This window comes from Squalius cephalus, assembly GCF_949319135.1.
Source record: "Squalius cephalus genome assembly, chromosome: 20".
Lineage (NCBI taxonomy): Eukaryota > Metazoa > Chordata > Actinopteri > Cypriniformes > Leuciscidae > Squalius > Squalius cephalus.
In genome coordinates this window covers 28540026-28566282 of record NC_137141.1, presented here as the reverse complement: position 1 = coordinate 28566282, position 26257 = coordinate 28540026, and the positions used below count along the sequence as shown (strand labels likewise).

Here is a 26257-nt window from a genome sequence, read left to right as displayed (position 1 = left end):
TCAAAAAAGAGTTGGGGTGTAAGTAACCCCGGCATCCTGGCCAAATTTGCCCATTGGCCTCTATCCATCATGGCCTCCTAATCATCCCCATATATATATACTGATTGGCTTCATCACTGTCTCCTCTCCACCAGTAAGCTGGTGTGTGGTGGGCATTCTAGTGCAATATGGCTGCCGTCGCATGATCCAGGTGGATGCTGCACATTGGTGGTGGTTGAGGAGATTCCTCCTTCCATGTAAAACACTTTGAGTACCCAGAAAATATATAAATGTAACAATTTTTTAAATTATTATTACACATTACACAAAGGATCATGATCTCGCAAAAAAAAAAAAAAAAAACAGTGATGGTATTAGATGGTAACAACATAGTACTGAATGATTACTATATTCATGGTGTTTCCTGTAAGATTCAGAACAATTCATTACCGTGGTATCTATCCAGAAACCACGATTTTGCTGTGGTATTATAGTTTTCATAGTTCATGTTTATTAACATAACATAGTGAAACTGTTTTGATTAAAACTTTGTTATCATTTTTATTACCAGTTTTACTACAAATACCATAGTTAAACTATGGTTACTGTAGGAAAACAATGGTAAATATGTGGTCACTGATTCATTTACAATTCCAAAAGAACTATCTAAAAAAAGGTAAAAAAAAAAAAAAAAAAAAGATTGTACCATGCTACCATGTCTAAAAATTTGTGCTGTGTCCGTATCCTAAAACCATAGTATTACCATTGGTTTCTATGGTTGGTATCTATGGTATCAAATAAATAAACACCTTGACACCATAGCAAAAAAAATCATAATGCTACTATGGTATCTCCATATTTTACTATGGTAAACTTAACCATGGTGTTTCTATAGTAAAACTGTAGTAACCATGTGTTTTGGGCAGATTCGTTGTCATTTTCACACCATACTGTACATTAATCACCATACTGTACACCATACAGGACTACTCAAAAAAAAAAAAAAAAAAAAGAATCAGGAATTTACAAACCAACATGTCAGTACCACCATACGTTTAGTACTTTCTTGTTTGTGGTGTCTCTCTCATTTTACCTCTTTCAGCTTTCTCTCTTAGCATGGTTCTGTGTGAACGTGAATTTCTAACACAGTACCTTGTTCATCAGGTCCCACGATGGCAGAAGACAAAGAACGAATCACTGCTTGGCTGATACCAGCTGGAGCACCGACTACAGCAACTGTAAAACCACAGGACAAATACCACTTTAGAAAACTGTTAAGATTAATAGTAAACAATAATTAATACTAGACCTACACATATAAAACATAGCTTACACAACAAAAACATCACTTAAAGTTACACATAAGCCACAATTAACTAATCTGGTGAGACTAGAAGAATGTAACCAGTTCTGAAGTAAGTGAATCTAAATGGAATATTCAATAATTCATGAGCTTAATCTATATGCATGGAATTCTGAGAGGTAATTGTGATTACAGAGCATGGGCTTTTCCTAATAGCTCAGAATGTAAAGTCACTCGCTCGTCTCGGCAGCCTGATCATGCATGATCAAGAAAAGCAGATCCTCAAGAGAACAAAATGTTTTCTGCATTTGCGTTGATGCGTATGCGGTGAGGTGTATCTGTGCACGCGTCAGTGTGTGTGCCGGTTCTGCACACACCACACATGCGCTGTACTAGCAGAATAGAGGTTATGACTCCCGTGTGCCACCGCTGTGCCCCTCATTATCGCAGCCAAAAGAAAAGACCAGCAAGCAAATTCCCCCTTCCCTGGCACTGATTATTCATCAGAGCCGCCACTCATCTCCCTTTAAATGGCTTTAGTCCGCCACATCGATTAGAATAACAATTTCCTCAATCATTTAATTAATTAACAGTATTAACTCTGATCCGGCTGTCTCTCCCTGAGAGTGGCCGTCTTCCACAATGTTATCATTACTTACCACACTGAGAACTCTTCTTTGGAGGTGTAGCCCTTCTGGAACAAGGCATGGAGTTCAGACAGCAGTGAGGATGTGAACCCTAAAAAGTCTGATCAGGTAGACTTTTTACCCATTTACCCATTTGACTGTCTTGTTAAAACAGTCAGCTGAAGTGAAGAATGTCAGGCCTCGAGTGGAAATCGCTTTGTGCATGTCACATATAGACAAAAGAAATCTACATTGTTTTAGGAAAGAGAGATGTGCTTTGAGGCTCGCTGACAGATTTGAAATAGGGTCAGTTGTGTTGTTTATAGCAGTCTTGAGAGTAAAACCTTACTGTGTCACGGTAAATCACATTTTACTTTTAATGATTTTTTAAATCTTTTTGTAACAAATCTCTTTGAATTTATTTGATAAAAAAAATGTATAGTCTAAAATAATAGACTAAAACAGTACTATTATGAAATATAATTACAATTTAAAACAACTGTTTTCTATTTTAATATATTTTAAAATGTAATTTATTCCTGTGATGTCAAAGCTGAATGAGTCTAATATGTTGATTTGCTGCTCAAGAAACATTTATTATCAATGTTGAACGTAGTTAACGCAATTAATATTCTAATTGTCTGAGATTTTGATTTCGTGGGTTTCAGAAGCTGTAAGCCATAATCATCAAAATTATAACAAATAAAGGCTTGAAATATCTCTCTTTGCATGTAATGAGTCTATATAATATATTAGTTTCACATGTTAAGTTGAATTCTTGAAATAAATCAACTTTTTGACGATATTCTAATTTTATGACCAGCACCTGTATATTTTAAATTAGACAGTAATTTCACCCTGGCATTTTTTACTTTACACCCATAAGAAAATATCAAAAGATGAATTTTAATTCAGAAAGCAACAACATGCTTATCATAGAAGATGTGTATTCAAGTTATTGTATGTATGAATTGCATTTTTAATGTCTTTTTGAATTAATTAACAGGCCTGGACAAAATAAATGAGCGTCATGTCATTGACCCTTCTGCAAAATTAACTTGACAATGATTTTACGGATCATTCTTCATGCACAATATCTTTGCAAGGAGCTTCATTGTGTCAATGCATCATTTAAATGAGTCATATGAGTGATGGGAACTTACCAAGGAAGACCATCCATGTGTTGTTTGAGAAGGCGAGTAGGACGTAAGAGGCAATTCTGAACACAGCGCTGAGTTTAGCTAAAGTCATCTCCTTAATACACCTCATCAGCACAGGGAATAGACCCAGCAGACCAAAGCCCTGTCAGAGAGCATCACAGCAGGTTAGATCTGCGCTAGGATTAAAAAAAAAACTGCCATCATTTGGTTGACGCTCAGTCGATTATAACTGAAGCACCCTATTGTATTTAAATGCCTTGAAAATGAGCAAAGAATGTAAATGGAACAAAAGCTAAATGGATCCATTATTATCTAATCAGCTATTGGTTCATTGTTAGCTTACCCAAATTCATTTCACTTTAAGATCCACGTATAATAAAAAAAACTTTAACTGCATTACCCGTAAATGTAATCCAGAGTTAAGCTAAGCCAGCCTAATATACCTGCTGCCAAAATATGAGATAACATTAAAAATATCTATATGGCAGTTTTTCCCCATGGTATCGATGTCAAGCCCTGGTTATATGTATTTGTCATAATGTTGCTCTGCATTTGCTGTGATTTGTAGCTCATTTCTAGGTGGTTGCTAGAGTATTGTTGATATTAGCTAGGAGGCTCAGAGATATTTGTCTCAGTCCCTCCTACTGTGTAAATCTATGGAATTTTTCACCTGTATTTGATCACCAATTATTTAGGTGGTACTATGATCATTTAAAATTGTTAAAATAATGCTGATGTCGAATAATGTAATATAAAAGTTGCATAATATCTGAAATGCATGATCACGGCACTAAGCACTAGACATTTCTGGGGTTCAGCTTGTATAAAAACAAAGCCCATACATATTTATATTCTCTCAGATGCTTCTAACCAGTGCATTAATTAACCTTCAGGGTTTGTGCCTGATGTAACAGTGTCAAAAGCAGTCAGGCTGTTTCACTCAGAACGGCTGAGAGCACTTGAAAGCGAACTCACCTGCTTCCACGTTTGCGTGTGAACACGCGTGAGAGGTGCGCGAGACGTGGCATGACTCATTTGCCCTGCCTGCTCATGCAAACAGTTCTGATTTAATTACCCGGTGTCAACAGACTTTGCCACTGCCTCTGATTCGCAGCAGAAAACATAATGGGAATGCATAAACATTCCACGGAAAAGGTCAACGCTCCGTGTTTTTACTTTCATCAACTCATTAGAGCCTGGAGTGTTTAATAATTCCTCTCCAACTCCACGCCACCCTAATTACAAGTCAATTCCAGCCCTGCAGCCATTTATAAAAACCGCAAGCGTGGAGCCATGTGAGCCAAGATTTTGAAGCCTCAGATCTTTAGAAGCACAAGATCAGCTCCCCTCCGCGATGCCTTTGTATTTAAAAAAGTTCCTTTGTCTGTCCTTTTTTTCCCTCAATTGACTCTTTCAATTGCGGTTAATTAAAACTTTTTGCTTAACGTATTGGGTGGCGGCTCGCTAGCTGACATCCCCTACTGACAGAGTGTATAATAGGTTCCATCAGGATCGATGCCTTCGGCTTCCACACAAAAGGCAGCAAAGCGATTGGAACCCCAGTGGTGCATCCCAGTATCAATGGAGAGCCATCACCTCACCAATCAGGAAGGGTGCTCTTTAAACTGGCAGGCTTTGTTTAAGTGTCACTCTAAGACACAGCATCGACCTGCTCAGAAGAAGAGTTTCCCATGGCAGGTGACAAAAACAAAGCTGCCTTCAACCTGTTTCCCATCCCTACTGCTGTACAGACCGTCTCAAACTGCAGAGCTATTCAGCTAATGCCACGGTGAAGGAGCACCTCAATCAATAGTGAAACTCACAATTCACTAGTTTTACTTTCTTCCCAAAACAGAACATACAGCAGTATTCTATCTGTGAGAAATGTACGCTAGTTAAAAATGTTGGGGTCTTAAGATTTTTTAATGCTTTTGAAAGATGTCTCTTATGCTCAGCAATTCATTTGATAAAAAAACACAGTAAAAACCATTAAAATACCTGTTTTCTATTTCATATATTTTTAAATATAATTTATTCCTGTGATGTCAATGCTGAATTTTCAGCAGCCATTAGTCCAGTCTTCAGAAATCATTCAAATATCCTGATTTGGTGCATTATCGATGTAGAAAACAGTTGTGCTGCTTAATATTTTTATAGAAAGCGTGATATATTTTGTTCATATGGAAGCTTGTTTCCGCTATGTAATGAAAAAAAATAAAAAAGATAATTGCGACTTTTTATCTCACAATTCTTTCTTTTTACAAAAGTCGAGTTACAAAGGCCAGTTCTGAGGATTTTTTTTTCTTACTATTGTGAGTTTACATCTCAGAATTCTGCCAATTGAGAATCACAATTGCTAGATATAAACTCGCAATTCCGTGAAAAAAAAGTCATAATTGCGAGTTCTGAATTCGCAATTCTTAGTTTATTTCTTGCAATTCTGACTTTATAACTCGCAATTGCGAGTTTATATCATGCAATTTTTAGAAAAAAAGTCTGAATGGTGAGATTAACAGTTGCAATTACCTTTTTAGCGCAATTTTCCACCGGACAAAATTGCGATTGTTAACTCATGATTTCTGTTCTGTCTGTGCGCACCAATCTTGCACTTCTATCTACTCCTCAACCAGACCACCTAGAGACTTCGGGTTTTCGGCATTATGTTAAGGAAGGTCTAATCTCGGGAACGCACAAAAAAAATCCAGGAAAAGATTTACTTTCTCTTAGTGTTGTGATCCCATGACGTCAGAAAATTGCGCTAAAACACTCACTGAGTTTTTATTACTTGTTTAGTTTTTATTCAGTGGCAGAAACAAGCTTCCATATGTTCTTTAATGAATAGAAGTTTAAAAAATCAGCATTTATTTGAAACAGAAATGTTTTGTAACAATGTACAAGTCTTTACTGTCACTTTTCAATAAAAGTATTAATGTCTTTCAGAAAAAAATTTAAATCTTACTTACCCCAAATGGTAGTGTAAATGGAAAGCAAATTGCTTCAAACCAAAAATATCACTTATCAAATGAGATAGCACAAAAGCACTACAAAAAAAACAAACAACGTTGTAAATACTATAAAACCGTCAAACAATGAAATCATGTTTCCCCAGTGCGTGTATAGAAGCATGTTTCTGCGTCAAAGCAAAATATTAAAAAGGTAACTGAGATAAAGATTAAAACAAGAAACATTGTCACAATGTGAGATTACAATTGTACGACTATGAGAAATTGTGAAATATAGTCCCAATTACATTTGACATGTGACAATCATTTGCTCATTTAAGACCTTTAATATGATTTCAGATGGCACATCTTTATAGTCACAGTCATAAAGACTGGAACATTGCTGTCCACAATAACCTACATTCTTGTTTTGACAGCATGTGAATGAACATGTGCCTTTGTCCCGTATCACTGCAGCCCGTATGGAGCTGAATTAACTGATGCTGAAACTGAAGGTGTGTTGTCTGTTAAGAGTTGTGTCTTCACCCCATCGTTTCCTTTCTGACTAAATCTCAAAACTTATTTTCAAGAAAAAGCACGTTTGGTTATCAAAGGGGTGTTTGAGCAAGGACATCGTCAAGTCAAGTCAAGTCACCTGTATTTATACAGAGCTTTTTACAATACAGGTTGTTTCAAAGCATCTTTACAGTGATAACAGGAAAATAATGCAATAAAGATTGTTTTGGCTGTAGAGCAGCTCTAGCCCTCATTTTGTGTTTGGGTCATTTTGACCCGTACCCGAAATTGCTATTTCGGAATGTTATTGCATTGGACTAAAATTTACTGACTTTACTCACCCAGAATCGAACAACTTCCCAAAAACTTTTTTATACTTTTTGTGGGGGTTTTTCCACACTGTAACACTTGTGGTGTTCCCGGTCAAAAATGACCGGACTACAAAAAATTGCTTATAAATGTCTGATTATGCTACATCATTGCCAAATATTAGATTCAATCTTTTTGTCAACTTGTTTTCTTTCAATTAGGATGGGTTTTATATTTCTTTTTGGAATTGATCGAGCGTAGGCATTATTGATCTGAGCTTACATACCTCAGGTTTTGAGTGAAAAAAGCGTTATTTGTGGATAATTTTGTCAATTTTACATAAAAATATGGTAAAAAAAATGTGCACTGTTTATCACACTAGTGTGCTTTCATGTTTAACCAGGAAATTTGTTTTGAAATGCTTTGATTTTGTACAATATGGCACAAAGTCACACTTGTGATGTTCCTGGTCAAAAATGACCAGCCTTATAAATCTCTTATTATGTTATTTTATAACGAAATACTGGATTCAATCTTTTTGTCAACTTGTTTTCTCTAAATTAGGACAGGTTTTGTATTTATTTTTTAAACTAATTGATCGTAGGCCTCATTGATCTGAAATTATATTGGTCAAAAATGACTGCCCATTGAAAATGAATGGGGGAGTCGAAAATCAGAGAAGCAAATAGTGTGTTCATCATGTCCATGTTCACATGTACAATGTGGGCTTGCAAAAATAAAGGCCTCAAACCTGTGCATGTGTGGATACATGCATACTCGTGCATCCGCGCACACACACACACACACACACACGTTGATGTGCACAAACAAACTATTTTGAGTATTACAGGGTTTTTTCACAGAGATGAACTTTATCCTCAAAACAGTGAGGCTCAGATCAATAAGGCCTATGATCAATCAGTTTCAAAAATAAATACAAAACCCGTCCTAACTGAAAGAAAACAAGCTGACAAAAAGATTGAATCCAAAATTTGGTGATAAGGTGTAGCATAACGATATATTTATAAGCAAATTTTTGCAGGTCGGTCATTTTTGACCGGGAACATCACAAGTGTTGTAGGGTTTTCAACACAGCAAGGGCTAGAAGAAAGTTTAAGAAGTCTAGAAGTCCATTTTAAGTAAGTTCAGCATTGATTCATTTCAGTTGTAAAAATCATTAGTTATTAATTTAGGGGCCATTTACACAACACCGTTTTCAACCGAAAACAGAAAACGTTTTATGCGTTCCGGCCGCCCATTTACACGACAGCGGTGCCTTAGTGGCCCGAGACCGCAAACCTTGTGCTCATGCTCAGCTGTGTGTGCTAGCAGAGAAGAGAATCAAATGAAGAGAAAGCAAAGATACACTGCAGCTGTGTCCAGTCAATGGCCGTTCTGCAGGGCCACTGCTGTTTGAGCCTGAAATCCACAGATTTAGTGGCATTTCAAGGACATCCACTGATCTCCACTCAGAGAGAGCTGAGAGACATGAGTCATCAGAGAAAGCATTACTGCATTAAACAAGACCACTTACCAACAAGAGCATCCTCACAGAGTTAAAAACCCCAAACAGGGCAGTCGTAAACTCTCGAGGCTCATACATCAAATACAACAGCAAGATCGACTGATCGCCTGCAGAGACAAATGCACATAAAAACACATTATTATTTATGTCCACCCTCTCTCCAACTCTTTGTTGGCATGACTTTCAAAGATCAATGTTTTTCAAAGCAAGTGTGTAATTCAATGAGATGATTGAACGATAATTATGAACCTATGCAAATAATGACAATTAAATTTCGACAGAATTAAAGATGCTAATATTTAAGACCACTAATAACTCATTTTAAGACTTTATGGAACACGGTATAGACATCTATAGAAATCCCCATGTCTCTCTCTGGCCTCAGGACTGACAGCATTCAGATGGAGTGCTTTAAAAGCTCCCTGCAGTGGCTCAGTGTCATCATCACAGCCGACTCCACCACAGGGGACGTATTAGATGCGCTCATCATTCATTACAGCCTTTTCAAAGCTGGAACAGCAAGTTTTATTTTTAACCCTTGTGTGGTGTTCGGGTCATTTTGACCCGGACAGAATTTTCTTTTACCCCAAAATACTAGTTAATGTTATCGCTTTGGACTGAAACTTAGTGACTTTATTCACAGACGGTATAACTACTTCTCAAATGTTTTTTGACAGTTTTCTTACTTTTTTAGGGGTGGTTTTGTCACCTTGTTACTGGTCTTCCCGGTCAAAAATGACCGGACTACAAAAAATATCTTATAAATCACTTGTTATGCTATATTATCACCCAATATTGGATTCAATCTTTTTGTCAACTTGTTCTCTTTCAATTAGGACTGGTTTTATATTTCTATTTGCATCTGATTAATCGTAGGCCTCATTTATTTGAGAGTAGGGATCTCATTTTTTGAGTAAAAAAAAACATTATTTTTGAATAATTTTGGAAACTTTAAATAAAATCTGAAGAAAATTGGCACTGTTGATCACACTAGTCTACTTTAATTTTTCACCAGGAATTTTGTTTTGAAAAACTTTTATTTTGTACAAAATGGCACAGAGTTACACTTGTGGTGTTCCCGGTCAAAAATGACCGGCCTACAGAAAATTGCTTATAAAGCACTCTTTATGCAATATTATCACCCAATATTGGATTCAATCTTTTTGTCCACTTGTTCTCTTTCAATTAGGACTGGTTTTATATTTCTATTTGCATCTGATTAATTGTAGGCCTCATTTATTTGAGAGTAGGCATCTCAATTTTTGAGTAAAAATAACATTACTTTTGAATAATTTTGGAAAAATAAAATAAAATCTGAAGAAAATTGGCACTGTTGATCACACTAGTCTACTTTAATTTTTCACCAGGAATTTTGTTTTGAAAAACTTTTATTTTGTACAAAATTTTACCAGGAATCTGGGTGTAATTTTTGACAGTGCTTTTAAATTTGACAAACAAATTAGTTCAGTTGTTAAAACTAGCTTCTTTCACTTGAGACTTCTGGCTAAGGTCAAGCAATACATGCTACGCAAAGACTTTGAAAGAGTTATACATGCTTTTATTACGTCGCGATTAGACTACTGTAACTCTTTGTATGCCGGATTGGAGCAGTCATCACTTCGACGGCTACAGTTAGTGCAGAACGCAGCAGCTCGACTTTTAACCGGGACCAAAAAACGTGACCACATTACACCGGTATTGGCCTCACTTCACTGGCTTCCTGTTTGTTTTAGAATTAAATTTAAAATTGCATTAATTGTTTTTAAAATCTTAAGTGGGTCGTCGCCTTCATATTTGACGGAGCTTCTACATGTCCACACACCTGTCAAATCACTGAGGTCTTCTGACCAGATGCTCCTCGATGTGCCCCGATCTAGGCTAAAAAACAATGGTGACAGAGCGTTTGCAGTGGCTGCTCCGAATATCTGGAATAGTCTACCAATTCATGTAAGGAAAGCTCAGACTACTGAAACATTCAAGTCCTTGCTTAAGACGCATTACTATGCTTTGGCTTTCAATTCTAGTTGAGCTTTGATATCTTGACTTGTTGGTTATTTGTTTGTACTTTGTGTGATATTGTCTGTATAATAATTTGTTTTTTTCTTTTTTGTTGGATCTTGTGAAGCACTTTGGTCAATTATGATTGTTTTTAAATGTGCTATATGAATAAAATTGAACTGAACTGAACAAAATGGCACAGAGTTACACTTGTGGTGTTCCACTGGGCCATTGAGGGCCATTGTGTGCCATTATTTCAATGGGCCATTGAAAGCGAATGGGAGAGACCAATGCAAACAATGAATGGAACAACACAAAATAGGTATCATTTTAAAGCTTAGAGTCTCAGCTTTTTAATGCATCTAATCACTTTGATCAATCAACTCCTAACAAGAGCTGAGTTATCACTCTAAAACGGAGTGTACCCACCGCAGGCGCCACCTAGCTGCGAAATAAATAATCACAATATTTTTCAAAACTATTACCTTGATCAACTTAAAATAGGTGTCATTTGAAAGCTTAGAGTCTGAAATTTACAATGAATGTAGCCAATTTGACAACTCCTAAGTAGTGCTGAGTTATTTGCTGATAAATAGAAAAAAAATCATAATTTATAAACTACTTTTTTTGTACTACATTCAGCAATATGTCAAATACATCATACAGCTCAGATAGTCCTGTGTCATGTGTCATTTGAAAGGTCTCAATGAGTAGAATACAGCAAGCATAATTGTTTTAGGCTTTTTACTAAACTTGAGCGAGGTTTTTGTAAAAGAAGCCCTTCAAGAGACCCATGTGTAAACCATATATGGATGATGGAATTTTAGACACATTTCCGCTCGTAACTTCATGAAACATGCTCCGATTGTGGAATATGACACATCATTATTTACAGCAGATGCTTACAATTAAAATGAGTCCAAACTCAACATAATCCATCAATCAGAACTAAAGATATTCCTCATGGAGTTCTAACACAAAAAAATTCTCAGACTCACGTAGCCAAGCAAGGTAGCTTAGACTTGGCCTTTTTACTCGTATCTTCATAAAAAATACATTGATCACGAAAAATGGCATAACATTATTTACAGCAGGAGCTCAAGATTAAAAAGAGCCCAAACTCAATATATTCCATCAACCAGATCTATAGATATTGCTCATGGCGTTCTAACTTCTCAGTCTCTCCCATTCACTTTCAATGGCCCATTGAAACAATGGCCCTCAATGGCACAGTGGAACACCACAAGTGTAACTCTGTGCCATTTTGTACAAAATAAAAGTTTTTCAAAACAAAATTCCTGGTGAAAAATTAAAGTAGACTAGTGTGATCAACAGTGCCAATTTTCTTCAGATTTTATTTAATATTTCCAAAATTATTCAAAAATAATGTTTTTTTACTCAAAAAATGAGATGCCTACTCTCAAATAAATGCGGCCTATGATTAATCAGATGCAAATAGAAATATAAAACCAGTCCTAATTGAAAGAAAACAAGTTGACAAAAAGATAGAATCCAAAATTGGGTGAATATTTAGCTATTTTTTATAGTCCGGTCATTTTTGACCGGGAAGATCCCGGGGGTTATAGGGTTTTGAACACCACACAAGGGTTAAATGAATGTTTATGCAGTATTATTTCATTATCTCATACAGTATATATTTCATTTCAAACTCTCTTTATTAAAAGTTAATGTATATTAAATAAAACAAAATGTCACCAACAATTTGTTGTGTTGTACTGTGTGAAAAAAAAAAAAATATATATATATATATATGTATGTATGTATACATATATATATATATATATATATATATATATATATATGTATGTATACATATATATACATATTGTGTGTGTGTGTGTGTGTGTGACATTTTAACAACAATTATTACAATTAATATATAATTAATAAATAAATAATAAATAAAAATTACAATAAAGAAATCTATTTTATGGACATTACCAACATAATTTCGAGTAGGTCAATTATTTTAGTAGTATTATATTAATATCTGCTTACTTGCATGAAATACAAATATGTAAATATGTCATAGAAATTGGAAAGTATAGATCATGGTAGTATTTGTTTAATTATAGAATTCATTAATATCATTAATAATATAATGTATACTGATTTAAAATAAACAAATATTATTAAATCATAAATAATAAATGATTGAATTGAATAAATATAATAATAGTTACTAATACTATTACAGGAACTTTTACAGTTTACATTTCGGGGACAATGTGGTTAATTGTCATGAATAAACTGCAACAATTTTTCTTTTTTCGGGGTTAAATGTGATCTTGACATATTCTTGACAGGTTTCTTGAGATTAACCTGCATACTGCTGCGACACACTGAATATATATAATGTGTGTGTGTGTGTGTGTGTATGTGTATGTTCGTGTTTGCACTGACCAACAGCCACCAGGTTATTTATGAAGGTGCAGAGAATGAGAAGGTGCAATTTCAGTCTCTGCTGCCCTGACCTCCTCTTGAACACTGCTTTGAAAGACAGCTTGGCGTACTTTAGGATATACAGCCGAGACTGGTCTGCTGGAGAACATTGCTCATCTGTATCCTCTTTATAGGCAGATATACATGTATTTTTCCCCGTCGATGGGTCTCTCAGCCAAAGCGCAATATAAAGTAATGCCAGGACGTGGCAGCCAATGTAAGCCCCGAACGCTGCCTTGGGCCCAAATTCTTGATCCAAAAATCCACCAAGGAGGAAACCCACTGTACCGCCAACAAAGATCATGGACTCGGCCACGGCCATACGTAAAGTGCGACTGGAGCTGGAGCCCATGGTCAAGTCGGCCAGGTAGCTGAAGGAGCTGAGGAAAATGGAGACATATCCACCTGTCAGGCCTGTGAGGGCAGCAGCCAGCAGGGTCCAGTAAACACTGATGTTTCCCAACAGGGCCACAGCCAAGAGCAAACCCCCACTCAGCAGGGACAACAGAGAAGGGAACGCCATGACCGAGCGACGGCCAGCGCGGTCAGACCAGGAGCCCAGCATTATAGCCGGAGGGATGGAGAGCAGGCTCAGGGTGGCGCTGAACAGAAGAAGGATGTAGGAGGCTGACGTCTGAATCTCCTCGTCCTCTTTGTGGTGCTTGGGGTTACTGCAGAGAGTTTCATTCTTGAGCAATTCTTGACATACCTACGAAAGACAAAAGCGATTCAAATTCATATCATTATCGATATTTAAATCACCACAACATTGTCTATTAAACACAACAACAAAATCGACATGTCCCTGAGCTTTTTGTCTTCTGAAAGCTTTGTTTTAAAAAGAAAAACAAATTTCGTCAGCTGAACAATCAGTATGTTAAACAACAGTACGATTCATTGGAACGCAGTGTACTTCTATTGCTTGCAGCCTCGTTTTCATTCCTGTCCAAAAATACATGAACGTCTTGTCAGGGTGCTACCCTGACTGAGGTCTATCACAAACAAACAAAAAATCTATTCTAAGTCACTTACAGATTTTCGAGCAGGGGTGCGTTTCCCGAAAGCATCGTTAGCCAACTATGGTCGTTAGTTCCGTCGTTATCAGCATAGTTCAACGAGTCTGTGTTTCCCGAAACCATCGTTCCAAACTTGTGTGGTTGGAACGACAGCTCTCGAGCTGTGGTTAGAAGCATAGTTTCTAGTTTACATGAGATGTAGACTGAATAAATCCTTATGTTTAGCAAAATAAGCAAGCTGACATTCAGTACAACCCGTGTTATTTATTTAGAATACATACAATGTAATTTACGTCTTTTAGTTTGTCAAGAGATTTAAAGCACCGTTTTTGAAGACTGCGCATGTGCGAACGTGCTCTACTGTAAGAACGAGCCAAATATCGAGTCTGGTAATAAAGCAAAATAACTGAGAAAAATTAGAAATGGTCTTCAGATGCCATGTCTGTAACTTATATGACAAAATCTAGCGTTAATTCGATCTCAAACAGATTAATTAAAATAAGTTATTACTCCACCACGTGCGTGACGTCATAAACCAACGTGGTTGAACGATACTTTGCGACATACAGTTTCGGGAAACAGTCATGACTAGCTAGTTGATTTCCCACGATGCATCGTACTATGGTAGTTAAGCAGCGAGCTATATAGTTGTACGGGAAACGCACCCCAGATCAGTAATTTAAGTGAGAGTTATTATATTACTATCTACTTACTTGGGTGAAACGTATACAGTTTAACAGAAACAAAACATCATTTCATATACATAGCTAGCTAATGTGCTAATACCTATACCATAACAAGCTCCCAAGAACAACACTTAAGTGACCCGGGACATCATTCACTATCCTCCTCCTCATTCAGTTTTTAAAATCAGACATCAGCCTTCTTAGTATTCCTCAATCAATTCATAATAAACAATATAACGACAAAAATAAATTATAAAATTATAAAAGAATGCCTGTTTTCCAATAAATTTTTGTGCAAAAATTGTATAGGGTCGCTTACGACCCGAGGAGTGTAACCGTGCAAGTATATTTTATTCTGCCCAACAATAATTGAATCTTTGATGACTCTAAATTGTAATGCTGACTCATGCACTTTCTGTGAAGCTGCTTTGAAATGATGTGTATTGTGAAAAGCGCTATACAAATAAATGTGAATTGAATTGAATTAGTACAAAAAGCTGTTGCAAATGTGTCAGTAATGATACGAATCTTCAGAAAAATTCATTTCGAGACTAAATTAATTGAATCTGCAGGTAATATGTAAAACCCCACTCTTGAGAGTTGTTTTGAACGATTCATGAAAAGATTCATTAAAAGAGTTATTTGTTTCCCTGTTTGTACACACTGCTAATGCTTATCATTTAAACTTTGGGAGAACACGTGCTGGGGGACTACAATGCATTGTGTTTTGTGCTTTCATGGATTGGTGTGATGTGAGTCGTATGAAAATGTAAAAAATGTTTTCCCACCCCTAACTCCATGCCTTAACATAACATCACTGGGGCCTAATAAACCTAATTGAAGTTGTATATCACATTTGCAATCATGATTTTATTTTTTCCAATTATCAGCTTAATTATCAGCTTAATCCTAATGGGCCCTTTTAACAGACTGTGATGACGAGTTATTAACATTGTTAATCTAGTAGTTTTTTCATTTTTTTTTTTTTTTATATAACATGTATGTACATTTACAACATTATACAGTATATACTACTTATAAAAACTATATTATAGTTTATGTTATATTACCTTGGCATTAAATTACAGAAAACACTGCTGTGTGAGTGTTTCTAATACAAATACATCATTCTCTCTTCTGTGACTGTCCAACATAATCTGTCAAATCTATCAAATCATAGAATCGCGAACATGGATTTTTCTTTTGCTATTGGAGAAAACAGGAATACAAAAATATATTAGTTGTAGATTCCACTATAGAAGTTAACCCAGCTATGATGACTTCTGCTTCTGTGAACCTTGGCTCCATGCTCAATAGTACTCTTGCTCGTATTATATTATATAACATAGTGTAAGTGAACAAAAGTGTTCATAACATGTTTAGGGCTAACAACAGTTGCTAAAGTTAGGTCAGCATTATTTTTAAGGTGAGCCTTAGCATTTTGTACAAGACTAGAGCTTTAACAGTTTTTATTTTTAGTTGGATCAAATGTTTTAGAATTGAAAACCGGGTATTGCTTCTTAGGTCAGCTTTGAGGATTTTCTACTTCTACGTTTTTATTCATTGTCAGTAATGATGCTCTGAGGCATTATGGGAATGATGCACAACCCGGGCAGTAACTCATCACACCAGGGGACGCCCTCAGTTATTGTAAGAACAAGCCTCGGGGAACCTCACGAACCGCAACCTCACAAATATGATGATATCAAGGAGCAAATGGCAAGAATCGAGGCCATTAAGAGTGGCGTAAATGAGCACTTTGCAATAAATGATTGGACCCTCTTTAATCTTTCCACAGTTTCCACTGCGTGGAGTTGTGCTCATTCATATGATATATTCATCCACATTTTTCTGAGAGCTGTTATGTGTGGAGCTGCAGAGTTCATTGGAAGGGTAAGAGAATTTAAAGGAGAGAGGAAAGGAAGGACACTCACTCAGAAAAAAAAGCAAAGTGACAGGAGCAGGAACTAAAAACAGCTGCATGTTTTGGAGAGCGTCTCCCTTAAGCAAATGCATATATTCACTGCATTATTTATATTCATAATGTCTTTGTTGTTCACATATTATTTTTCCTGCATTTTCCCCTCTCTATTATACTTTACTTTAAAAGATATATATATATATATATATGTATTTATTTATTTTTTATTATTGTTATTTTTGGGCATAAGTTCTCTCTTTTATTATTTATTAGGATGTAAATGTATTGAAATTATAAAATATATAATTTATTTAATCTGAATGTAAAAATGTGTGTCTGTGTGTGTGTGTGTGTGCCATTTAAAAAAAATTACAATTAAATAAAAACTACAATAAAAATTACAATAAAGAAATCTATTTTAATGGACATTTTCGAGTTGGTCAATATTTTAGTAGTATTATATTAATATCTATTTACTTGCATGAAATAGAAATATGGAAATATATTTAGTTATTTAATTAATTAATCTAACTTATAATATAATGTATACGGATTAAAATTAAACATATATTATCAAATCATAAATAATAAATTATTTCATTATTATTATTAAAAATTATTTAATTTAAATATTTAATTATAATAATATTTATTATTACTATTATTAATGATTATAAACTACAGGAACTTTTACAGTATTTTGGAGACATTGTGGTTAATTGACACTAAAAAAAGCAACAAAAAAATAATAATTTTGAGGTTAAATGTAATCTTGACAGGTTTCTTGAGATTAACCTGCGTACTGCTGTAACACACTGAATATACATGTTATAATTGTGTGTGTGTTTGTGTTTGTGTATGTGCGAGTTTGCACTGACCAAGTAAAAAGTATAAATTACTTTAAAATGTAATGAAAGTCTATTTTTAACCAGGTAATATATTAATAGCTAATGTATACATGCACTTTTTTACTGTAAAATATATTTTAAAAATTAAATGCAAAATGATGAAGATTAGGACATGAGCCTGACTGGATTTGTTTTAATCATCTTTTTGCCTGCGCTTGTTCATTTCTAATCCATGAAAAATATATTACGAAAATAGATTTTTCAATTACAAAGCAGTCTCCTTTATATATTAATATATTAAGTTATATGGCAAAAATGCAGATGTACGTCACATCGCTGGACATGTCAACTTACCAAAAAGTAAAATTTCAAGTCAGTTGCCCACAAAGTTTCTCAGGCATAGTCTATGTTGAAGCTCAGCAACAGAATACAGACTAATGACTGTCAGCGACTGTTTAATCTGGTCCATGAGTGATTGTTTTGCTCTGGGACTGTCATGGCTGGTTCGGCTTGATTAATGCCTGCTGCAGTTTTGGGTTTTGAGTACATCTCGAGCTCCACTGCTATTCTCCAAGCGCTCCGTGGTTCTGCTTCGGGCATTTCCGTTTTGTGTACTAGAACTGGACCCTGCTGACCTGTTTTTCAGTTCAAAGAACAAAACACTGACTCGCCGGACCAACTTGATTAATGTCTCTCTTTTTCACTCTCTCCCTTGCTTTAAATCACAAAAAGTAGCAGCTCTCTTACCTTTGTGATAATCATCTGTTGATATGCAGGTGTTACGATGAAAGTGCTGGTCATGTAGAGGAAAATCACCGGCTCCACTGTAACAACTCTCCTTAGTTTCTCTTTCCATGCCGACATATTCAGCTTCGCAGTGACAGATATAGAGACGAGGAAGGAAGAAGGAAACCGTCTCTTAATATTAAAGCCGTGTTAGGTAGAGCAAACCCATGTAGATGTTCATACTGTCCTAAGGGAATAGTGGACAAGGGAAGTGTTTTCGAGTTAAAACACACCGTTCGGTTAGTCACATGCATGTCAGCTGTAACAGGAGGAAATTGTCTCACTCGACATTCTCTTATCAGGAATTGTTCTACAGTGTGGTTGTAAAAGTGGTCGGCCTTTATTTGCCCTTTGAACACAACCCCCACAGATTCACACTTCCCCTGCAGCAAAAACACAGAGTGGTGAGAATCCTCTTCTTTCTACAGTATGCGTTTTCAGAATGTTAAACTTGCAAAGTGAGATTTCCTTTGAATTGTGCAAACATTTCCTATAGCAGCAAATATTGAGGTGCAACAATGACAATTTTCATTTTCAGTACTTCATTACAGCCTGTCAGAGATTTCTTTGCATAATTTTCCAGTATAAAGTGTAGTGTGACCAATAACATTAAAACATTAGTTTAGTCTAGTGGTTTGTCTCCCTTTGTCCAAGATAATATTCAAAGGCCTTCCTGTCTAAGCCAGGGTTGCCAGGTCCCAGCCCACAGCCGGCTCAAAACCTGCCCAAAAAGGAATTACAATTTTCCACCTCGTCCAGTTGACAGCTTCGGGATTCCCACAAAGTGTCTTAACATAAACATTTTGATTTTATTTATTATGTTTTAAATCGTATTTGCATGATTGTATATTTCCTTGTTAATATGTACTGTATAGTTTGAATATATTCAAGTATTTCAACTGTATTTTACTCCTCTTCAGTCATTTAAACTTTTTTATTTTATAGCCTAAGATTCTTCTTTTACTCTGTCTTTGATTTTTACTGATAAATTGTTAAAAAGGTGAGCTAGAAAAATGAATAACCCGCACAATGTAATAATAGGCTGACATAGCCACCCATGCTAGTTTTTGCCTTAAAACATGTATTGCCCTTTACACATTTTAGTTTGTACACATTTTCAGACAATAAATGAAAAACTGACAATTTCTAAACTCAGTCAAGACCATTATTAATAGCCTACATACTCTTTTCTCTTTATTCACTCTTGTTTTGTCTACGCACAAGCGTCAATTGTTAATCAACAATGCCAAACTCAATTATTTCTGTTGTGGGTGAAACTCACGTAATCTCTAATTGTGAAGGGACATCAAATGTGCCCCCCATACCATCCCTCCTTCACTCAGTCGCTCTTTCAGTGCTCCTTAAAGGGATAGTTCACAAAAAATGAAAATTAGCCCATGGTTTACTCACCCTGAAGCCATCCTATGTGTAAATGACATTCTTCTTTCAGACGAATACAATCGAAGTTATATTAAAAACCAAGCTTTATAATGGGAGTGAATGGGTATATTTTTTTTGGAAGTCCATCAAAGTGCATCCATCCATGATTAAAGTGCTCCACACTGCTCTGGATGGTTAATGAAGGCCTTCTGAAGATAAGTTTGTGTAAGCAATAAAATGCTACCCTGCTAGCAAAAAGTTGCCTATTAGATGTTGAATAGACGTAAATCTTCAACGTCTAATTACGACTTTTCATCGTTGAAAACAGGTCGATCTTCAACGTCTTGATGGAATATGTAAAACTGTTTCAATTTATTTTAGATAATAATGAACATGGTTTGGTAGTTTGTTTTTCTCTGTTATTTTAGCATGTATAACAGACTTATCCTGTCTTAGATTATAAGTTGAAAACACGTGGTGTCTTAGATGATCAGTTGAAAACACGTAGTCAATCAGTCCGGCCGAAATCACATCGTAAACCAGTCCAAAGCGGACTGTCATATTTTCGACCATATTTCAAAGTTGAAAGACGGTAATTGTTTACTGGGTATATTGTCTGCGCTGATAGCCTCGTGGGCAGCTCAGGTGACCCGAGTTCGAGTTTCCCGATCCCCCCCCCCCCCCTTCTCTCTCTTCCACTTCGCTTCCTGCCTACTCACTGTCCTATGATAATAAAAAGGCAAAAAACTAAAATCTTTGAAAATAAATAAATAAAAAAGGAAATAATGTCTGATTACCTGTGGCAGTTGTTTTCACGAGTTCCCACTGGCAAATGATCGAATAGAGTAAAAGAATAAAGAATATTTGGCATGTTGTGCGAGTGGAGGCTCCGAGCTCGGAATTTAGCCCAAGCCCAGAGCACTCCCCCGTATCCCTGGCTGGGAATAGGAACCAGCCGAGAGTGAGTCGTCGAGGTGGCGGAGGGATGCAAAAAACCTTTGAGGTAACTAGGTGAGTCGGCTCTATATATAATCATTTTGTGCGCAAAAAAAACAGTGCAGCGTCAGAGACTGACACGGAAGAGAAAAAAGAAAAAACTTTTTTTGCGCACAAAAAGTATTCTCATTACTTCATAAAATTAAGGTTGAACCACTGTAGTCACATGGACTATTTTAACAATGTCTTTACTACCTTTCTGGGCCTTGAAAGTGGTAATAGCGTTGCTGTCTAATGGGGGTTTAGAAAGCTCTCGGATTTCATCAAAAAGACATTTTGTGTTCAGAAGATGAACGGAGGTCTTATGGTTTTGGAACGACATGAGGGTGAGTAATTAATGACAGAATTAAAATGTTTGGGTGAACTATCCCTTTAACACACACACCCCAGATGATTTCATTCTGTTTATGTACTTATTGTATGCAGCGCGTGAATACATGAGCTGCGGGAGAGATCAGAGGCAGCAGGCATGCAGTACGGGAATGAACCCTTTCTCACCTGAACTAGTGTCTTTCTCTCTAGAGGCCCTGATATCTGCTGGGTAGAGTTCAAATATTTACACAGGCGCGCTGGCTGAGGAGTCTTATTTGTCTGCGCAAGGGACTGGTCTATCATACATCACTCTCTTAGATCTGTCTTCTTCAGTAGCTCTTCCTCAGTTGCTGCTCAAATATTTAATAATGTTTATCGTTAAACATTATTCAGCTTGAAAAACTCATGTCGAATGTGAGTGTGTTGTGTCATGCTGTGTACATATATACTTAAACTGTGTATATGCACATGTTTACATATACACTCAGATACTGTATGTACATCACCTCTATTCCACATTTCCCATGTATAACCATAGGATCTGAATCAGCGCTGTTCATACGTAGCGCGCTATAGGCGTGATGGTAGTGTCATACTGTATGTTCGCTGAGAAAGCAATCCCAGAATACACTGCGACAAGCTTAGTTAAGATTAAAAAAAAAAAAATAGTGTAATGAATTAAAAATATTTAGTCAATTAAAGTCACCATGAAATCAAAATCGACAATTCTTGTTTTTAATTGAGTATTGGAGTATTGTCATAAATGATTTATCCATGCACATCATTATTTTTTTAATTCATGTGCCCTCATAATCTTCAATCAAAAAAATGTCCCCTCCCTTTTGCAACGACATCTCTAATCAATCCAATCAATTCCTGATGAACAAAATCAAGTCCCGTCCGACATTTTTTTCTTATTCGAGAAGCTGTTTCACTCGAATATACATCACAATGGGGGGAATAGATTTTTGCAATATCCGTTTCATGCCGAAGTTTAATAAATTTGCAATGGTGGGATATGAATTTACATTGTGAAATAAAAATACGCAATTGTGAGAATTAAAGTTACAATTGTAAGGGTAAAAAAGTTGCAATTGTAAAATATGAAGTCGCATTGTGAGATATAAATGCACAATTTTGTGAAATAGTTGCAATTACAAGAAATAAAGTATGAAGTTGCAATTATGAGTCAAAATTGTGAGAAATAATGTCACAATTGTAAGATATAAAGTCTCATTGTGATATATAAATGCACAATTGTGAGAAATAAAGTATGAACCTGCAATTATGAGAAATTAAATCAATATTATCAAATATGAAGTCAAAATTGTGAGAAATAGTAACAATTGTGAGATAAAAATGTGTAATTGTGATGAATAGTCACAATTACAAGAAATAAAGAATGAAGTTGCAATTATGAGTCAAAATTGTGATAAATGATGTCAATTGTAAAATATGATGTCACATTGTGAGATATAAATGCACAATCGTGACAAAATAGTAACAATTACGAGAAATAAAGTATGAGTTTGCAATTATGAGAAATTAAATCACAATAATCAGATATGAAGTTAAAATTGTGAGAAATAATGTCAGTTGTAAAATATGAAGTCACATTGTGAGATATAAATGCACAATCTTGTGAAATAGTCACAGTTACAAGAAATAAAGTATGAAGTTGCAATTATGAGTCAAAATTGTGATAAATGATGTCAGTTGTAAAATATGAAGTCACATTGTGAGATATAAATGCACAATTGTGACAAAATAAAGTCATAATTACAAGAAATAAAGAATGTATTTGCAATTATGAGAAATTAAATCACAACAATCAGATATGAAGTTAAAATTGTGAGAAATAGTAACAATTGTGAGATCAAAAATCTGTAATTGTGAGAAATAGTCGCATTCGCAATTACAAGAAATTATGTATAAAGTCGCAATTATGAGTTAGAATTCTGAGAAACAACCTTGCAATAGTAAGATATGAAGTCAGATCGTTGGATATAAATGTGCAGTCGTGAGAAATAAAATCACAGATACAAAGTCGGGTTGGCACATGAAATTAAAACTGCAAGAAATAAAGTTGCAATTGTGAGATGTGAAGTGGCAATTATGAAGAAAAAAAGTCACAGGTACCTTTTTTTATTATTCTGAAGCAGAAACAAGGCAGCTTACTAGTTAAAAAAAAAAAACAACAGAGCTTTTGAAGTTTCTATCAATGTCCCTTTTTGGGAGATAAACACTGCTCCGGCCACTACCACTTTTTTTCTGATTATTTCTACACGGTTGCATAGAAGTGCACTGACCTGACGAGACAGCAGTGAATAATGAATGCATATTCTACTTGTTGAAAACTGTAATTGTTGCAGATTACCTCATAAAATGGCAAGCATAAAAGCTCTGTAAAGGGAACGAGTTTTTTTCCCTGGACCTCGGCCACGCTATACATTAGGACTGTGTGTTCATGTGCGAAACCCAGTACACTGGAGCTCTCCTGAAGGGTGAGATTAATGGTCTGACCTTCACTGAACGGCCGACGTATTTAGCACAAAGTTTGTAATAGTGCTATAGCAGTAGGTCACAGCAGTGCTGCTCTTTTGATGAAAATGTCGCACCGCTGTTAGGCACGATGAACCGGGCACACACTCACAAGCGTCCACTCTTAAAAGATAAAGGTTTAAGTGCATAAGAGCCACACACAAAATGCAAGAAACAGGAATGCCCTCACTGTAAACAGAGCACTAGAAACAGTAACGTACGCATGCACCTGTTATGAGAGAAAATGATTCTCATTTTAAAACCTCTCTCGCTTGTTTTATTCTTTTCTGATGCGCAGTGAATCATATGTCATCTCCTGGTCTTAGTTCACTCATTTTGTTAAGAATTTATTACGTTTTTCTTTTCACTGAGAAAATGGTGTTCTCAGCAGAGCAGGTTTTCTGTCACGCTACGGCGTGTTTCGCACGGTTTTCTATTCAATTTCCCATTCAGCCACAAAACCTGATCTTGACTCTAACTATATTGCTTTCAATTTATATGCAGTTTCAAATAAAAAGACGCTTCTTATTAGCTTTAAATGCAATTGCATTATATTATATGTGAATTAGATCATCGGGCAAGGTCTCTGACCTGGTCTTTTCTGCTCAAATGCTTTCATATAATCCCTATTTCTTTTTGCTGTGTTAATTCAGGAAATGTCTTTTCGAAGTGTTGATGCGTTGTACCAGGTCTGTCTCTCTTTCTCATCACAATTCTTGGGATTCTGCCTCACCTCTACATGAAACAGTTCCTGGTCTCTCACCTAACCGCATTCACGCTGAGGCTGATAAATCAACAATTCATGCATGTACATGAACTTATTAGCTTATAACTTATTATTAGATCTATCTATCTACCAAAATGCATAGTTATCCAACCATTCATTTATCGTCTTTAACATTTGAATTAAACTTAGATGAGTTAATATGACCTGTAAAGCCGTTCTTTTTCAAACAAATAAAAAGCTGTTTACAGCGGAGTTTCAGCAGATGCATTTTGAACCAAGACGACTTTGCACTTAGTCTTGTTTTATTGCCCTCATTTCCAAGTGCTCAGTGTTAAACTAAGTAGAAATGTGCCTTAATACCACCAAATTGATGTCTTATGGTTTGGCCTCGTCTTCAAAGGCTTTTAACATTTTTATTACTGCCATTAGCGTCCACAAACTGTAATTATTTCTGCAGATGAATTTAGTAGATTTCCTGCTATACCAGCGATTGTTTTCTCTGCAAACACATTCTCCATTTATATCACTTTCTTGACACGCAAGACATTTTCACAGTCTTGGAATACCTAAAGACCATGGCAGTGCATGCACACACATTGTTTTCAGTTCAAATAAAGATAAATCTAGCGGCAGACAATCACAGTGCAGTAGAGTGAAGGAATTGTGGGATGTGTTTTCATGAGGCGTACGTTCTCAGTAACATTTGGATGCATTTGATTGAGCTTAACATTGTTCAAATGAAAAATAATATTGTAAATGAGCACTGTGATAAAAACAACAAAGGATATGAAACAGATCTGTGTAATGTGCTAGTTTATTCGGAGCCACACCGACAGTGTTGATATGTAACATCCAACAAATAATATCTGTCTAGTTGGTGTATCGTTTGATAATGATGTCCAAAAGGACTGTAAGAGGCTGCATTTATGCATGAGCTCAGCCCAAATGCACTGCAAGGTCAGACACGCAGGGAACAGCTCTTATTACATGTGCATCACGTCCCAAAAGGGTCCGAATCCCGCTCAACACACACATCTACGAGTCTCATGACATTATACTAAAAAGATATCAAAACACATTAGGGATCTACCTGGAAGAGAGAGAAAATGGCTTAAATTACATCCCGTGAATTGTATGGACTGCTCGTGTGTGATTTGCACTGTGAATGTACTAATATAAAGGCAAGAGAAAATGAGTAAATGGACACAGTCCAAGGTTGCCCTTTTTTCTTGCTCTTAAACATTAATTAGTTTGTGTGTCAAGGGACCTTTTTGCGGCGTACGGGGAGCCATCGCGAACCCTGCTGCACACACATGAAGGTCGGATGACCTGTTCTTCTCAGTTATGTTTCATTATAAAACAAGCAAATGAGGTCACACATATTGGGTGTCTTTGCTATGTACTAATATTTAACAATAAAATGTATTGTTAAGTACTTAGTGTGTTCATGGTGTATTGGGATACGGTTAAGGTTGGGACAGGTTTGGTGGTGGGTTAAGGGGTGAGTGTAGGGTCAACAGGGTAATTGTAGATGTAATCAGTGCTCAAAGTGGGCCGTTACGCACCGGTACCCGAACTTCTATATAGCGTACCCTCACTTATTCTTGCGTGCCGGCACTTCTCACATGTTGCCGGTCTGAACACCCAACAGGAGTACCGGCCCTTTTTTTCCACTTCAAGCACTGGATGTTATTACATAAATTAATTACAAACTCTAAATTAAAAATATGTACAATGTAAAAACATGTATGTTCACAATCAGTGCATTGTATCAATGATTCATTTAAATGTTACTGCATTGTAGTTACAGAAGGGATAGTTTACTCAAAAAATTCTATCATTGATTACTCACCCTCGTGTCGTTCCAAAAACCCCGTAAGACTTTCGTTCATCTTCGGAACAGAAGTGAAGATCTTTTTGATGAAATCTGAGAGCTTTCTGAGACCTATCAGCTCAAAAACCTGAGAAGGCATGAAGAGTTATGTGCAGATTTTCACTATAGCTAAGCCACTTATGACTTCTTAAAGGGATACTCCACCGTTTTTTCATATTAAACTATGTTATTCCCTTAACTAAGACGAGTTGATACATACCTCTCTCGTCTCAGTGCGTGCACTAAATCGCTCTGTCTTGCGGCGAAACTTTGTTAGCACTTAGCTTAGCTCAGTTCATTCAATATGGGCCAAGGAGAGAAGCTACCAAACACCTCCACGTTTTCCCTAT

At 36.1% G+C, this 26257-nt stretch overlaps 1 protein-coding gene across 1 annotated transcript in view; it reads right to left on the bottom strand.

Annotated features, from left to right (window-relative positions):
- LOC307148278 (proton-coupled folate transporter) overlaps window positions 1–25895 on the bottom strand; it is a 41154-nt gene extending 15259 nt beyond the window's left edge. The window contains exons 1-6 of the mRNA XM_079853677.1: window positions 25887–25895; window positions 18040–18162; window positions 12783–13530; window positions 8370–8467; window positions 3072–3210; window positions 1132–1215 (exon numbers count right to left, since the gene is read on the bottom strand). Of these exons, the coding sequence (XP_079709803.1) occupies window positions 1132–1215; window positions 3072–3210; window positions 8370–8467; window positions 12783–13530; window positions 18040–18156 (1186 nt within the window). The 5' untranslated portion in view covers window positions 18157–18162; window positions 25887–25895. The remainder of the gene's footprint in view (window positions 1–1131; window positions 1216–3071; window positions 3211–8369; window positions 8468–12782; window positions 13531–18039; window positions 18163–25886) is intronic.
- Between the last annotated feature and the right edge of the window lie 362 nt (window positions 25896–26257).